The 15,851-nt window shown below is 39.7% G+C and overlaps 1 protein-coding gene across 2 annotated transcripts in view; it reads right to left on the minus strand.

Moving 5' to 3' along the window:
- Positions 1–4,000: 4,000 nt before the first annotated feature.
- orc5 (origin recognition complex, subunit 5) overlaps positions 4,001–15,851 on the minus strand; it is a 32,595-nt gene continuing 20,744 nt past the window's right edge. For both annotated transcript variants that reach the window (XM_039769865.1, XM_039769864.1), the window contains exons 13-15: positions 12,751–12,861; positions 4,626–4,738; positions 4,001–4,147 (exon numbers count right to left, since the gene is read on the minus strand). In XM_039769865.1, the coding sequence (XP_039625799.1) occupies positions 4,102–4,147; positions 4,626–4,738; positions 12,751–12,861 (270 nt within the window). In that variant the 3' untranslated portion in view covers positions 4,001–4,101. The remainder of the gene's footprint in view (positions 4,148–4,625; positions 4,739–12,750; positions 12,862–15,851) is intronic.

Consider the following 15,851-nt stretch of genomic DNA (forward strand, 5'->3'; position numbering starts at 1 on the left):
TAGGGTGGGTTGCAGGTGATAAAAACATGCAAAAGGTGATCACAGTTGTGAAGTGTAATTCAAAGTAAGGCATCATATATAGAAGAATATTGTAAGGCGTATATTGAAACTAATATTTATTAATCCCACTGTACCGAAGCAAAGGGGGCAGGAACTAACCCCGTCCACATATGTTGCAGAGAAGGAATCAGTCCTGGACGGGTCGCCGACCGTCTCAGGATCACTTTTGCACTCAATTGCAGTTTGAAGCGCTCCGGAGTTTGAGTGCCTTTCCGGTTTATTAATGAACGGCATACATAGAAAATTACGCCCACCCATTTTCTGCACCCGCTTTATTCAAAAGAAATTTTGGAGGTTACTTTTACGCGAAACAAGTGAGCAAAAATGTAAAGGGACACGGGATTAATTTGTCACAAAGAAAAATGCGCCAAATGCAATAAAGACGAAGGAATGAGTGATTAGGATGTACCGCTTTTCTCGGAGAGTCCCACAATGAACACTAAACGTGAACAGACATCAGAAAGAAACGCCAAGGAAAAGCGTAAGTGTTGTTTTTTTAATTCATCAAAAAAGAGAACTGAACTAAAGGTGAGGAATACTTTGGACCTGGAGAAAACAGTACCGTCTAGCGAGACTTGTTGAGAAACAAAGAAAAGAAATCCAGGCGTGCCAGGGTCAGTGGAGAGACGCGTGCCGACAGAAAAAGCGCGTCTTCGTCAGGTGTGGGGTGTGTGGCGCGGAAACAAAGAAGTGAACATGGGAGTCGAACGCCACATGTACAGAGTAGAACAGGAGTTAGGCTTCACAGTAGAAAACATAAAGGGCTTTTGGTGCACTAGCTGCTGGGGGACGTGTAAGCAGATGGAACCTGTACCAAACCACGTAGGGATGCTGGGTTCCTTTAAGGTTACATTAACAGGTTGAGAAAAATGGAAGCACATAAAGAAATACATTGGCCAGTGTATTGTAGAATCAATGAATACGATTATAGTGTGTGATAAGCAAATTATAATTTAGTGACTTTTTCGTCGTTGTGCCGTTTGTGGTCACATTACAGTTAATATACGAGTCGTGTTAAACAAAGAAGTTTTCTTTAACCATGCACCATAAAATAAAAATACTAGTTCACATTTAGTATAATGGATCATATTGTAAATGGGGGAAAATACATATTTGTGGATTACACTGAAACAGTTTTGAATTTAATAGACCCCTGGCTATATTACAAAGTAACAAATAGGGGGGTGGGGGGAACTGGGGATAGATCAGGTAGCGTTACAAATCAGTGTATTAATTTTCTGATAACACCAATTTAACATCAGCTTGACTAGGCACTCGTCAACATCCAACAAGTAATTTTAAACCATTCAGTTAAAGAAAACATTATATTCATAAACAAGCTTGATTATGCAAAAATATTCTAATCCATATATGAATAGACTTGCACAAAAATCATGTATATTTGTAATGAAGGGAGGGTTATATGTGTTAGAAAATGGAAGTATAGGTGGATGCTTGGAAAAATTATAGTATGTTATACTTAGGTGAAAATATACAGAAACAAAAAATTGGATGCACGTTGTGTTGCACAGTAGCAATGTACAATTACAAGTTAAAGTACGGTATACCAATTTGTATACTTATGAAACGTGATAAATGTGAACAAATGTTTAGTTCAAAAACGTGCAGCACGTTAAATAGAAATGCAGTCCATATATAGGCAATCTATACTTTAAAAAACATTACAATGGATATGGCAGAGTATAGTGTGGAACAACTGTTCATCAAATGAACTGAGACACTTTAAAGGACTAGCGCACCTTCTGGGTTGATTCCTGCGCCCAATGTTGCTTTGATCCACTTTAACACGTGTTTTGGAATAAGTGGGTTTGTGAAAATAGAAGGAGGAGGAACAGAAAATTTAACTTACATTCTTGGTAAAATTTACATGCAAACACGCTTTATGTTAAAAGATATTGTGTACAAAATGTTAAGTGAGCAGTTGTGCAGAAGTAAATTATATATTATCAAAGAAAGGAATATGTGAAATCATTTCAGTGTAGATAGGGTTCAGCTAATTCTGGGGAACATGATGGCCAGTGGTTAAGCCTGCTGTCTAATAGATCCCAAGTATCTTGGATTCTAATATTGTGCCCTGGTCATTGCCTGCATGTGTTGTCCTCCAAAACACTGTTAATATATTTGGGTCAATTAATTGGCAACTCCAAACTGACTGTGTGTAAGTGAGTGGGTCCTGCAATGGCCTTCTGAATGATTTTGAACAGGTAACTTCCAGCCCCCTGCAATTCTGAAATGGACTAAGCAGGTTGGTGAAAGCTATACTGTACATTTTTTAAATACAATGTAACATTTTGAATAGGTTTGATGTGGAATAAAATATGCATTAATAAATTACAATCCATTAAAAAAAAGCACACTATGAATTTTATTTTATACAGTTTAACATTTATTACATAAATGAAGAATTGTAAATGGGGAGACACGTTATTCAATTCACACAAAAAAAATGGGTCCGCAGAATTTTAATCGCCCTAAATTAATTTTCTATTGCCACCAAGCCTTCTGCAAGAACAGTACATTATGTAATTTACTACTTTTGAGTCTGAGTTTTTATATTCTTAATATTGTTGTACAGTATTTAACAGCATCCTTAACACTGTGAGTCATGCAATAATGCTATAAAAAGTAAACATTTCTAAATGTACCTATGCACTGCTACTTTTTCAGTTGGCTCACAAATTAAGACTTTTTTACCCCGTTAGAACCTGGGTGAAAAATTATCTAAATCTTCATGAGTTGCAACTACAGTAAATTATTCTACAGCAATGTGTTGTCCTGTCCTTTCAGTTTAGAAAGAACAAGTTGCTTTGATCATGACTGGTCTGTGGCTCACACTTTGCCAGTAACTTTGCACAGAGCCTTAGTTGCAGTAGTTGAATTACCCTATGTGTCTTCTGCATTGCTGTTTGTCCAAACTGGACTTTAAACTGTTACTTTTGCCACTCATCTGCAAGTGGAGTCTGCCATGTCACAATGGACTTAATGCTATTCATGAATTGTAATAAAAAGGTGGAAAAAACAGCACCAACAAAAATGGATGCAATTGAGCTTGATCCAAAAGATAAACAAGGGAATCCAGCATCTTACCTTAAACAAAATGTCCTGAACTGCACATAAAAACACACTCCAACCTCTTAACATTAAAAAACAAACAAAAACAAAATCTTAAATGAACCCACAATGCAACAATGAAAGATTACCTCAACCTAAACGTACTAAGCAAGTAACCATTTACAGTCAGATGAGGTGTAAAATACTGGAAACTACCAAGTCCCTCGAGACAAATTAAGTCAAAGAAAAAATTATTCCAGCCAGGACGGCAAATTGGAGCTGGAAGATTTCATGAGCTGAACATAGTGAAGGTCAATTAACAAAGAGCACAAAATGAGCCATTCTTGACAAAACTCACATAGGGGAGCAGAAGTTTAATTCATGCATCATCATCTAAAAAAAATACAGCCACCCTTATTCAAATGATCTCAATTTTTTTTAAACTATATGCAGTTTAGCACACATACACTAAAACCAGTCTTCACTTTAGAATAGTCATCTTGCCATACAGGCTGACTAAAGTATGCACTTTCATGGAAAGACTTGAACTGGCTGAAGTGTTTATTTTGTATTTGAACCTCTTAGAAACAATAAATCTTTTACTAATAATGGCCCTATAAACCTATAAAAAGTTAAAGACTCGGACTGAAGCGAACAGAACATGCTACCAGACCCCAGACTATTAACAGCTTTTTTTTTTTTTTTTTTAAAAAAAAGGGTATTCACACAAATATCTTGCTGTTCATTCTTTTACCCATGGCACCTACAGATCTAAACATCAGCAATGCATAAAATGAGAAAACCAGAGAAGTTCATTAAGTGTCCACATGCATCCCACAAGTGTATTAAAAACACACAGGATTCATAAAGAATGAAGACAAATTACTTTATTATGTAACAAATGTGTACAGCCAATGAAGGAGAGAGGCAGGCCTTGACATCTGACTCCAGAACAGCTGTCTGTCAGGGCTACAGGAAGTCATACAAATATCGGACTACGTCGAAGTTTACTGTCCTGAAAGAAGAGATACAAAGTCATAGACAAGCATAGTTTAGTCAATCAGTCAGACATCAAGTAGCCAATGGATTGATAACCAAGAGGCCACCGAGGCCAACCTGTGATGACTCATAAACTGACTATCAAAATGTACATTTAAAATCAGATTAACAGCATCACAAATATTTCCTGAATTAAGGGTATGACGGCCTGGTGGCATACCTAACTGCACAAAAGTGTAAGCCAGAGACGTGTATTGGGACAAAATGTGATGAAATACAAATTTTAGCTTTCTCAGGGCAGTTTGGTGGTACATACTCTGTTATACTCATTAGTCATGGCACTAAAGAGTGGTGACATACTCTGTACATGTGACAATAATGACCCTATGAATCTACATGGCAGCTGTACTGAATAACCCAACATTTAGCTTAAGATGTAATAAACCTACAACAGTCTCAAACTAGGTTCTGCACACTTTCCTAATCCGACATACCTGGCAACGGCACATATGAAGTCCATGGACACTGTGCATTTATATTTGGGACTATCCAGTTGGTCACTGTGTCCCACTAAAGTCAACAGCTGCAGGGTCACTAAAGAAGAGATCTAAAACACAAGGGTAGACAGAGTTAGGTTTTCTATTGGAGGAACTGATATTTATCTTTAACAACAAAAGGAATTTTAAGAGCAAGGACAAAGAACATCGGCATCTATTCTACTTGGCCTATTTGACAAATTGGTGAGACCCTCTCACAACCATAGATACTTATGATAAACTTGAGAAAAATATTTCAGTCTTGTTACAGTTCTCCTTCCACTTTTCATGGTGACACACAATCCTGAAATCAGTCTGGTAAGCACAAACTGCTGTTTGCCTCTTATCAACTCACACACCTCTTTCCTTGTGTGGAGTAGGTCTCGCACTCAGACACATTCAGAATGTGTTGTTGGAGGTGGAGAGATTGTTCCAGGGAGCGTGTTGGAAGTGAGGACATGATTAAAAACAGTGGGACAAACAGCAATATTCACCTGTGTATAATTTCTTTTCTTAAATCCTGTACAATAGCAAAATGGTACAACTCTGGACTCTGCTTTCATTCTCACTCTCCTCACACTTTTCACTCTTACTCTGTATACACTATCCCTGTTAGCGGTCTGGCAGCTCTCCGAGCTGAGCAGGTGATGCCACACACTGCCAGCACTGCTCATAAAGCATACACCATTCTAATCTGGGTCCCCAAGGATGTGCTGCTGCAGCTTTACCTTTTAATTATTCTCAAATGTCAATTCTACATTTATTGAGATAGGCAGAAAAAAAAATAAAAACACCCAATTCAAGGTGGAGACTACATGCAGTATATACATTTGTCTTTCATTCATACCTAAATTTTTTCAATTTAAACACACACAATAAATCAGGGTAAAGTTAAAGAAGGCTATAAAGAATACTTGTTTTATTCATGGAAAAGGATGCACAATGAGTGGGAGGCAAAATGAGAAGCAGTAAAGAGTACAGGGGTCAGGGGAGGAGGATCCAGTTCTCTTCAATTTACAGAAGAGCTAGATCTTCAAGACTTGCTTAGCTGTCATGCTGTTCCTCTTTCCCTGTAGTTTCTCTATCCACACACACTTGCTTTTCATGAATTCCACATCGAATGACTGCTCAAATGACACCCATCACCTTTTCATGGTCACAGTATCATCATTCACCTAGCAAGTGGTTGGTATTGTCCATTTCACTAAGGACATCAATAAGTAATTGAACTGAAAGTATAATCATGTTAGACACCTTTAGTGCCTTCCTTGCTGGTTCCCTGGCTTGTTTTCTTAAAAATAATCTCAATTCCAAAAAATTACCTTATAGTGGAATGATAAACAAACATGCAAGTTTAACCTAAGTGCAAATATTCATGCAAACCAACACACACATGCAGGTTTTATCCAATTTTTATGTTTTACTACTATATTATTTGCTCTTCTTCTGTCACTAAAATCATTAAAAGTACCTCTTATCATATTTACTGTACAGTACGGGAAGAGGTTAAAATGGCTGCTTACATCGTTAGCCATTTGCACAAAGCTACAGACTTAACATTCATTATGATACTGATGGCTTTTTTTCTTTTCTCTATATTCTGCTGTGGCATTTGGTGCCACTCTTGTACACTTTCCTACTTCTAAACTTCTACTCCTGCCCACGAGACGTCACCATAGGGATACTGGCAGCCTTACAATCCATGAAAGCTTTGACATCAGCTCGACATATACCTGTATTTATAAAGATGAGGGTGTCATCAGCACCATGATTTTGGCTGATTTAACTGACATTTACCACTGTTTATTTTTTTTTCAGCATTGCCTTCGACTGATGTTTGAGATTTCCTCACCTCCTTTGTCAACTACCTATACCTCAGTTTTAATTTCAAAAGACATATTGTCAATAAATAAGTTAATCAAGTTGGAATTGTCCTGTTTTAATGTGTGCTTAACCAAATTTGCGTGTTTATGTACGTAAATGATTTATGGTTTATTTCTGATACGGCATTACAGCTGTCCACTTATAGATACATTCTGAGCCTATACTCACTAAAGATTACTATACAAAAATAAATTAAATTATATAAAATAAATACAAATGGAATGACATTGTAATTAAATAAATGCAACTACCAGTTTATACAGAAATGCTATAGACAGCCTAGAAATTGAAAGCTTTAAAACCATAATTTCAAAAATTACTTCTGTTACGTTAAATCATCTAGGAATGTAACTTTACTACATAAATTAAAGTACATGTAACTTTCAGAAGTAGTCTTATACTGTACATTATGAGAGGTATTAGAGGCTTGCACTAAAATGATCTTTGTGTATAAACAGCTATACATTTTTGAAAGAGTGTTTATCTTTCAAATTTAGCTTTTTCACAAACAAGGTAACAGAATAAAGTAAACCAAAAATGAATGGTAAAGTGTCAAAAAAAAAAAAAAAAGTAGGAATTCTCAGTTAAAAGATTAAACAATAAGAATCAAATTGGAAATTTGCTCAGGGGTTTTCCTGCCTTGTGCCCAATGCTTGCTCGGATAGGTTCCAGCCCCCCCCAACCCTACCTAGGATTAAGTTTGCTTAGAAAATGGTATAAGAATCAATATGCACATAGACATTATAAAGCAAACTAAATAGATGCTAAAATCAATTACTTAAAAAAAACAGTTACATGTTTTGAAATGCACTTTATTCATAGATTCCTGATCTGTTCACTGTTGTTCAGTGTCTTTTGTGTGATTACATGATAGAAAATACTTTTGATGTACCTATGTGTCCACAGCCTTTGTGTCAACAGCGAATTTTTGTTACTTCTGAAAAGCAGCATCAGCACACAATGGAACAAGTCAAGGTCATTCAATGGATGTTTGGGGGCAATTATAAAATACTTCATTATACACTCATGACAGTCAGGACAACCCCAAGCAGTGCTGCATGCGTCCCCCTTTTTTTCTCCATTGCTTACTGCCCATAGACTGACAATAGTCTTCAGGAAAGACCGCAAGATGACATGTCATTTCCTTAAAGCCAATTCAGTGACAGCTTATATATAATTTAAATCTATGATTCAAATCAAAAAGACACCTCATTAATGAAACATCCACAGGCCAAGATCTGCCTGGACAAACTCTCTTTGTTGTCACCAAACTGGAGATGAGGAGGACAAGTAAAACCAATGCAAAGATGATTTACTTGGTTGACTAGTGTCTATTTCAGTATACAGGTATGAAAAGTAATTGGTTGCTGTCAACAGCATGATCAACAAACACTTTGAAACACAGAATGACTTCAAATTGTATTTATTATAAAAGGAAATTACAATGAAATTGAGTTGAGGTGAAAGGAGGACACTACACAGACTTAAGTTCTTATATATATATATATATATATATATATATATATATATATATATATATATATATATATATATATATACTTTTGTCACTGTCTTGCTAGCACTGACAGACTAAAGAGATCATTCCTCCCCCACACTATGCGACTCTTCAATTCCACCCGGGGGAGTAAATGCTAACATTAATTTTATTTTAATTTTTTTCATTTTTATTACTATTTAATTTAATATTGTTTCTTTGTATCAGTATACTGCTGCTGGATTATGTGAATTTCCCCTTGGGATTAATAAAGTATCTATCTATCTATCAATTATCCTTCTTACAATTTGCTACCTCTAATGGGTGGCTAGAATTACTCCAATATGACAAATTACTCCTATATGATAAAAACATTATCCTTCTTGATACATTTTGTTCAGCACTGAATAATGGAAAATAGTCTATTCTATGTCTCTGTGTGAAAAAGTAGTGTATGTGAAGCTACTCCTTCACGCTTGCACCTGTGGCTCCAGGTCTACAAAGTGCACTAGCAAGATGGGACCACCAGAGACTACTCCCTTCAAAGGCGCTCTCAGTGATGCTAAGGTGTAGCAAAAAGAACAGAGCTTGCAAGCAGCATACATTCATATTTCATGTCAAGTATTAAAAATTGAGCAGCATGAAACAAGGAATAAATCTAGAAAGTCATAAAAATGACTGAATAATGGAAGAGATGCTGTCATGATTGAGGTGAGACTGATGTTTGTTGCAGAAAGAAAGAGAAAGAAAGAGAGATAGAAAGAAAGGGCACAGCCTATAGTAAAGACTTCTTGGGAAGAGAATGCCAATACTGGCAGAAAGGTATATAAGTTGGTAGACATTTTTAACAAATTAATTGTAGGAGAGAAGTGTAAAACATCCTGAGCAATTACCTCCAGGCCCCAAACAGACTCTGTTGTCACCGGGAGAAAGAAACACACTCTGTATTATGCTGCTTTCTTGGAAATTCATTTAATAGAAAAAATAAATAGGTGCGGGTCATACATTTCTAAAAAAAATAAAAATCTACTTGTTTTAATATATTTCCGCAACCTTGTACTACTATAGGGTGGTCCAGATCTAATTATGCAATTTTCATTACGCTATAACTTATTAAGTTTATTACATAAAAAAATCACCCGAAAAATCATGGACCATCGAGAAGCATGCGAACTGACAACATGAAGAATCGTCTTCGCGTCAAACTGGAATCATCCCCACATAAATCAAAGTCATATGCATAATTAGATCTGGACCACCCTGTACTTTTATTATTTATGACAAAATTTTCACATTTCAGTTTTGCGTAATACTCTTAACCACTCTGGTCATTATGGAAGAAATCAGCACTTTAGTAGGGAGAAGTTCAGATGCTCTTTAAGCAAGCCACCGACCTTGTTTAAAAGGAATTGCCAGTCTCTCTTAAGAAGCAATCTCCTAACTCTTTGAAAAAGCCATTGATTCCATTAGACCTATGTCAATAGGGGTCATAAGTAGCCATTCCTCACTATTCTTGGCTATCCTTACAGTGGCACTAGCCATGGTGCTGAAGCTTACATAGTATATACCTGTAAGTCATGAATATCATATCAGAAAGAACAGGCATTCACAATAATTAATAACAATAATAAACACAAATAAAGACATGTTTCAGGTCTGCAAATATTTACAAAAAATTCTTTTGACAGTAAGTAGTGAGTAGACAAAATATATCTATCATATAGACCCCCGTGACCCTGTGTTCAGATTCAGCGGGTTGGATAATGGATGGATGGATATAGAAGGTAACAGAATTGTGCACTGACAAATCCAGTAACAAACACTATCACTCGTTGACTGTACTCTCAATACTAAAAAACAAAATTTCCCTAAGAGAAACATGGGCAAATGTGGTGGGTGCAATTCTCACAATCAATCAAGTAAGGTATAGACTTAGCACAGGCTTAGTAAACAAGAGGTCGTGCCAGCCTCTTGTCCAATGTCCAATGGGACATGGATTTAGGAGCTGCCAGAGTCAAAATAAACTAAAAGTGAGCACAGACCCAAAAATAAAAGTCTAAGATAAATAAAGCAGATGCTTATCAGCTCTTAACTCACTCTTGTTTCTGTTGCTTCTTGCTAAATATTTCCAGTTTCCTACTTGCAATACATTCAATTCTCTTTTTCTCTAAGAATGTACACCTGGTCTATAATCATTCAGAAGAATTCAAGGAAAATGGGTAAATATTGGTCACTGCAGAGGCACAGCTGACTAAGTAGGTTCTGATTTTCACTGGTAAAAATGCAGTTAAGATCCACTGAATTTTCGGTCCACACCTATGAACCAGTGGTGCTCTAACATGACAATGTGAATGCATATTAGGTACTGAGACAGCTGCACACATTCACCATCAAGAAATCTGACACTCCAGACGTGTCAGAATGAGGAATCATGCTTCATTGTTCAAACTTAATATACAAGTTTAGGAAGCAACATTTGAAAATGAACCAATGCTGCCACCTACTGTACCAAATCAAAAACTGCTCTAATATTTTCTCTCTTCATGCAACTGTCATTTACTGGGTTGGGGTGCTGCAGGCGAGTTTGTTCTACAGTATATTTTATGTTTATGTTGTGTGTCTTTTACATCATAGTTACTATTGCATACAGCTCTGGGCTGTTTTACGTACACTCAATAAGAATAAACTGAACCACTCATTAAGTTATTGGTACACATAATAGAATACAAGAATATCTGTGACATGTTGTAAGAAACCATAGTATTCCAAGAAAGATTGTACCAACACTGGAACTCTGGAAGCTCATGCAAACGGCACACGGACAGTGGCAAAGCTGACAATCAAAACACAGTTTCCTAGAACTGTAAGGCAGAGTGGTTAACCACAATAGAATTTTTCTGGGTTTGATTACTTTTACATGCCATGAAATTATCCCTCATGGACTTAATACAGAAATCTAGGACCTCTTCAATAAATATGGCCTGCTTAACATTTTTTAAATACCTCCAGTAATTTAGGAAATTATGAAAACCAGGTGATACAACAGTTAAAAATCCCCCAAAATTTGCCTTGTGTAAATGCTAAAAAAGTGTATTACTGAAACAGATATAACAGAGAAGCACATTAAGCAAGTGCAGTAAAGGAGGACAAAAGATGATACTGTGGTTAAACAATATGTTGTACCATACTGTGTAAGGAAGCTGTGTTTCTTGGTTTTACCTCTTGTTTCATTAAAGTTAGTTGTCATTTCTTTTGTGCATTTGTTTAACTCAGCAACAATATATTCAGAAAAAAAGGGCAGTATAGACATCTAAGTTCAGAAACTGCAAGCAGAGTAATCAGAAGCCTAATTAAACATAACATGAGAGGTTGGGCATCAAATTAAAAGAAGTAGGAGTTCAGGGAGATGTATCTAGATGGATGCAGAATTGGCTCAGACACAGAAAGCAGAGGGTGATGGTGCAAAGAACCTCTTCAGAATTGGCCGATGTTAAGTGTGGTGTTCCACTGGGTCAGTGCTAGGGCCGCTGCTATATATATATATATATATATATATATATATATATATATATATATATATATATATATATATATATATATATATATATATATATATATATATATATATATATATATATATAAAAATATGATTTAAATAGGAATATAGGTAACAACCAGGTGAAGTTTGCAGATGATACCAAGATAGGTGGATTAGCAGATAATTTGGAATCTGTTATATCATTACAGAAGGACTTAGATAGCATACAGACTTGGGCAGATTTGTGGCAGATGAAATTTTATGTCAGTAAATGTAAAGATTTACACATAGGAGGTAAAAATGTTAGGTTGGAATACACAAAGGGCGGTCGGAAAATTGAGAGTAAACCTTATGAGAAGGATTTAGGAGTCATAGTGGACTCTAAGCTATCAACTTCCTGACAGTGTTCAGAAGCCATTAAGAAGGCTAACTGAATGTTAGGTTATATAGCACGATGTGTGGAGTACAAGTCCAAGGATGTTATGCCCAAGCTTTATAATGCACTGGTGAGGCCTCATCTTGAATACTGTGTGCAGTTTTGGTCTCCAGGCTACAAAAAGGACATAGTAGCACTAGAAAAGGCCTAGAGAAGAGTGACTAGGCTGATTCCAGGGGTAAAGGGTTTGAATTATGAGGAAAGATAAAAAGAGCTGAGCCTATACAGTTTAAGCAAAAGAAGATTAAGAGGTGGCATGATTGAAGTGTTTAAAATTATAAAGGGAATTAGTACAGTGGAGCGAGACTGTTATTTTAAAATGAGTTCATCAAGAACACGGGGATAGTGTTGGAAACTTGTTAAGGGTAAATTTCACACAAACATTAGGAAGTTTTTCTTTACACAAAGAATGATAGACACTTGGAATCAGCTACCAGGTAGTCTGGTAGACAGTAAGACTTTAGGGACTTTCAAAACTCGACTTGATGTTTTTTTGCAAGAAATATGTGGATAGGACTGGCGAGCTTTGTTGGGCTGAATGACCTGTTCTTGTTTAGAGTATTCTAATGTCCCAATGTTCTAATACAAACCTGTGATTAAAAGCTTGAATTTAAAAAAAATACCAGCCACTACTGCCACTCAACAGCACATTTTAAAATAAACAATCTTAACCTTTAGCAAATAGCAAGCAGTATCCTTTCCACAAAGGACAAATTTCCATCTCACTGACCTGGGAAAAAATATTGGCAGTCGAAGCAACACGGCTGTCCACAATGCTGTAGAATATAGCCAGCAAACGATCAAGAGGGAAGGGCTTGGGTCCCAGGAGGTGGTTGCTGGTCTGTGTGACAGAAAGTGAAGAACTTAGAATAGGAGAATATTTAAATACAGTGGGTACGGAAAGTATTCAGACCCCCTTCAATTTTTCACTCTATATTATATTGCAGCCATTTGCTAAAATCATTTAAATTAATTTTTTTCCTCATTAATGTACACACAGCACCCCATATTGACAGAAAAAAAAAGAATTTTTAAAATTGTTGCAGATTTATTAAAAAAGAAAAACTGAAATATCACATGGTCCTAAGTATTCAGACCCTTTGCTCAGTATTTAGTAGAAGCACCCTTTTGAGCTGATGTCCATGCGATGTTGCAGAGACGTGTCAACCAAGAAAGTCCTACAACATCCAGAGCCTTAAGGAACTCCGGGCGTATCTCATCCACCCCCGGGGCCCTGCCACCAAGGAGTTTTTTGACCACCTCGGTGACTTCAGTCCCAGAGATGGGAGAGCCCACCTCAGAGTCCCCAGGCTCTGCTTCCTCATTGGAAGGCATGTTAGTGGGATTGAGGAGGTCTTCGAAGTACTCCTCCCACCGACAGACAATGTCCCGAGTCGAGGTCAGCAGCGCACCATCCCCACTATATACGGTGTTGACACTGCACTGCTTCCCCCTCCTGAGACGCCGGACGGTGGACCAGAATCTCCTCGGCCGTCCGAAAGTCGCTCTCCATGGCCTCCAAACTCCTCCCATGCCCGAAGTTTTGCCTCAGCAACAACCGGCCGCATTCCGCTTGGCCTGCCGGTACCTATCAGCTGCCTCCAGAGACCCACAGGACAAAAAAGTCCTATAGGACTCCTTCTTCAGCTTGACAGCATCCCTCACCGCCGGTGTCCACCAACGGGTTCGGAGATTGCCACCACGACAGGCACCACCACCTTGCGCCACAGCTCCGTCAGCCGCCTCAACAATAGAGGCACGGAACATGGCCCATTCGACTCATGTCCCCACCTCCCTCGGGACGTGGTTGAAGTTCTGCCGGAGGTGGGAGTTGAAGCTACTTCTGACAGGAGACTCTGCCAGCCGCTCCCAGCAGACCCTCACAACACGTTTGGGGCTACCAGGTCTGACCGCATCTTCCCCACCATCGAAGCCAACTCACCACCAGGTGGTGATCAGTTGACAGCTCCGCCCCTCTCTTCACCCGAAAGTGTCCAAGACATATGGCCGCAAGTCCACGACACGACCACAAAGTCGATCATCGACCTGAGGCCTAGGGTGTCCTGGTGCCAAGTGCACATATGAACACCCTTATGCTTGAACATGGTGTTCGTTATGGACAATCCGTGACGAGCACAGAAGTCCAATAACAAAACACCGCTCGGGTTCAGATCGGGGCCATTCCTCCCAATCACGCCCTTCCAGGTCTCACTGTCATTGCCCACGTGAGCATTGAAGTCTCCCAGCAAAACGAGGGAATCCCCAGAAGGCATGCCCTCTAGCAACCCCTCCAGAGACTCCAAAAAGGGTGGATACTCCAAACTGCTGTTCGGCGATACGCACAAACAACAGTCAGGACCCTTCCCCACCCGGCGGAGGGAGGCCACCCTCTCGTCCACCGGGTAAACCCCAATGCACAGGCTCCGAGTCGGGGGGGCAATAAGTATGCCCACACCTACTCAGCGCCTCTCACCGGGGGCAACTCCAGAGTGGTAGAGGGTCCAGCCCCTCTCAAGGAGATTGGTTCCAGAGTCCAAGCTGTGCGTCGAGGTGAGTCCGACTATATCTAGCCGGAACCTCTCGACCTCGCGCACTAGCTCAGGCTCCTTCCCCTTCAGAGAGGTGACATTCCACGTCCCAAGAGCCAGTTTCTGTAGCCGAGGATCAGACCGCCTTCGGCCACCACCCAACTCACATTGCACCCAACCTCCTTGGCCCCTCCCATAGGTGGTGAGCCCATGGGGAGTAAGGGTCCGTCGGATAGTCGAACCTCGGATTCAGGAGGAACAGTGTGGGTTTCTGTAGCCGAGGATCAGACAGCCAAGGTCCCCAAGGTCCGCCAAGGTCCCCGCCTTCGGCCACCACCCAACTCACATTGCACCCAACCTCCTTGGCCCCTCCCATAGGTGGTGAGCCCATGCGGAGGAGGGTCCGTCGGATAGTCGAACCTCGGATTCAGGAGGAACAGTGTGGTTTTCGTCCTGGTCGCGGAACAGTGGACCAGCTCTTCACCCTTAGCAGAGTTCTGAAGGGTGCATGGGAGTTTGCCCGACCGGTCTACATGTGTTTTGTGGACTTGGAAAGGCATTCACCGTGTCCCTCGGGAATCCTGTGGGGGGTGCTCCGGGAGTATGGGGTAAGAGCTGTTCGGTCTCTGTACAACCGGTGTCAGAGCTTGGTCCGCATTGCCGGCAGTAAGTCGAGCCCGTTTCCAGTGAGAGTTGGACTCCGCCAGGGCTGCCCTTTGTCACCGATTCTGTTCATAACTTTTATGGACAGAATTTCTAGGCGCAGCCATTGTGTTGAAGGGGTCCGGTTTGGTGGACTCAGGATTGGGTCACTGCTTTTTGCAGATGTTGTTGTCCTGTTTGCTCCATCAGGCCGTGATCTTCAGCTCTCTCTGGATCGGTTCGCAGCTGAGTGTGAAGCGGCTGGGATGAGAATCAGCACCTCCAAATCCGAGCATGGTCCTCAGCCGGAAAAGGGTGGAGTGCCCTCTCAGGGTTGGGGGAGAGATCCTGCCCCAAGTGGAGGAGTTCAAGTATCTCGGGATCTTGTTCACGAGTGAGGGAAGAATGGAGCGTGAGATCGACAGGCGGATCGGTGCGGCATCCGCAGTGATGCGGGCTCTGCATCGGTCTGTCGTGGTGAAAAAGGATCTGAGCCGTAAGGCAAAGCTCTCAATTTACCAGTCGATCTACCTTCCTACCCTCACCTATGGTCATGAGCTATGGGTAGTGACCGAAAGAATGAGATCGCGAATACAAGCGGCTGAAATGAGTTTCCTCCGCAGGGTGTCTGGGCTTTCCCTTAAAGATAGGGTGAGAAGCT

This window comes from Polypterus senegalus, chromosome 11 (assembly GCF_016835505.1).
Source record: "Polypterus senegalus isolate Bchr_013 chromosome 11, ASM1683550v1, whole genome shotgun sequence".
Lineage (NCBI taxonomy): Eukaryota > Metazoa > Chordata > Cladistia > Polypteriformes > Polypteridae > Polypterus > Polypterus senegalus.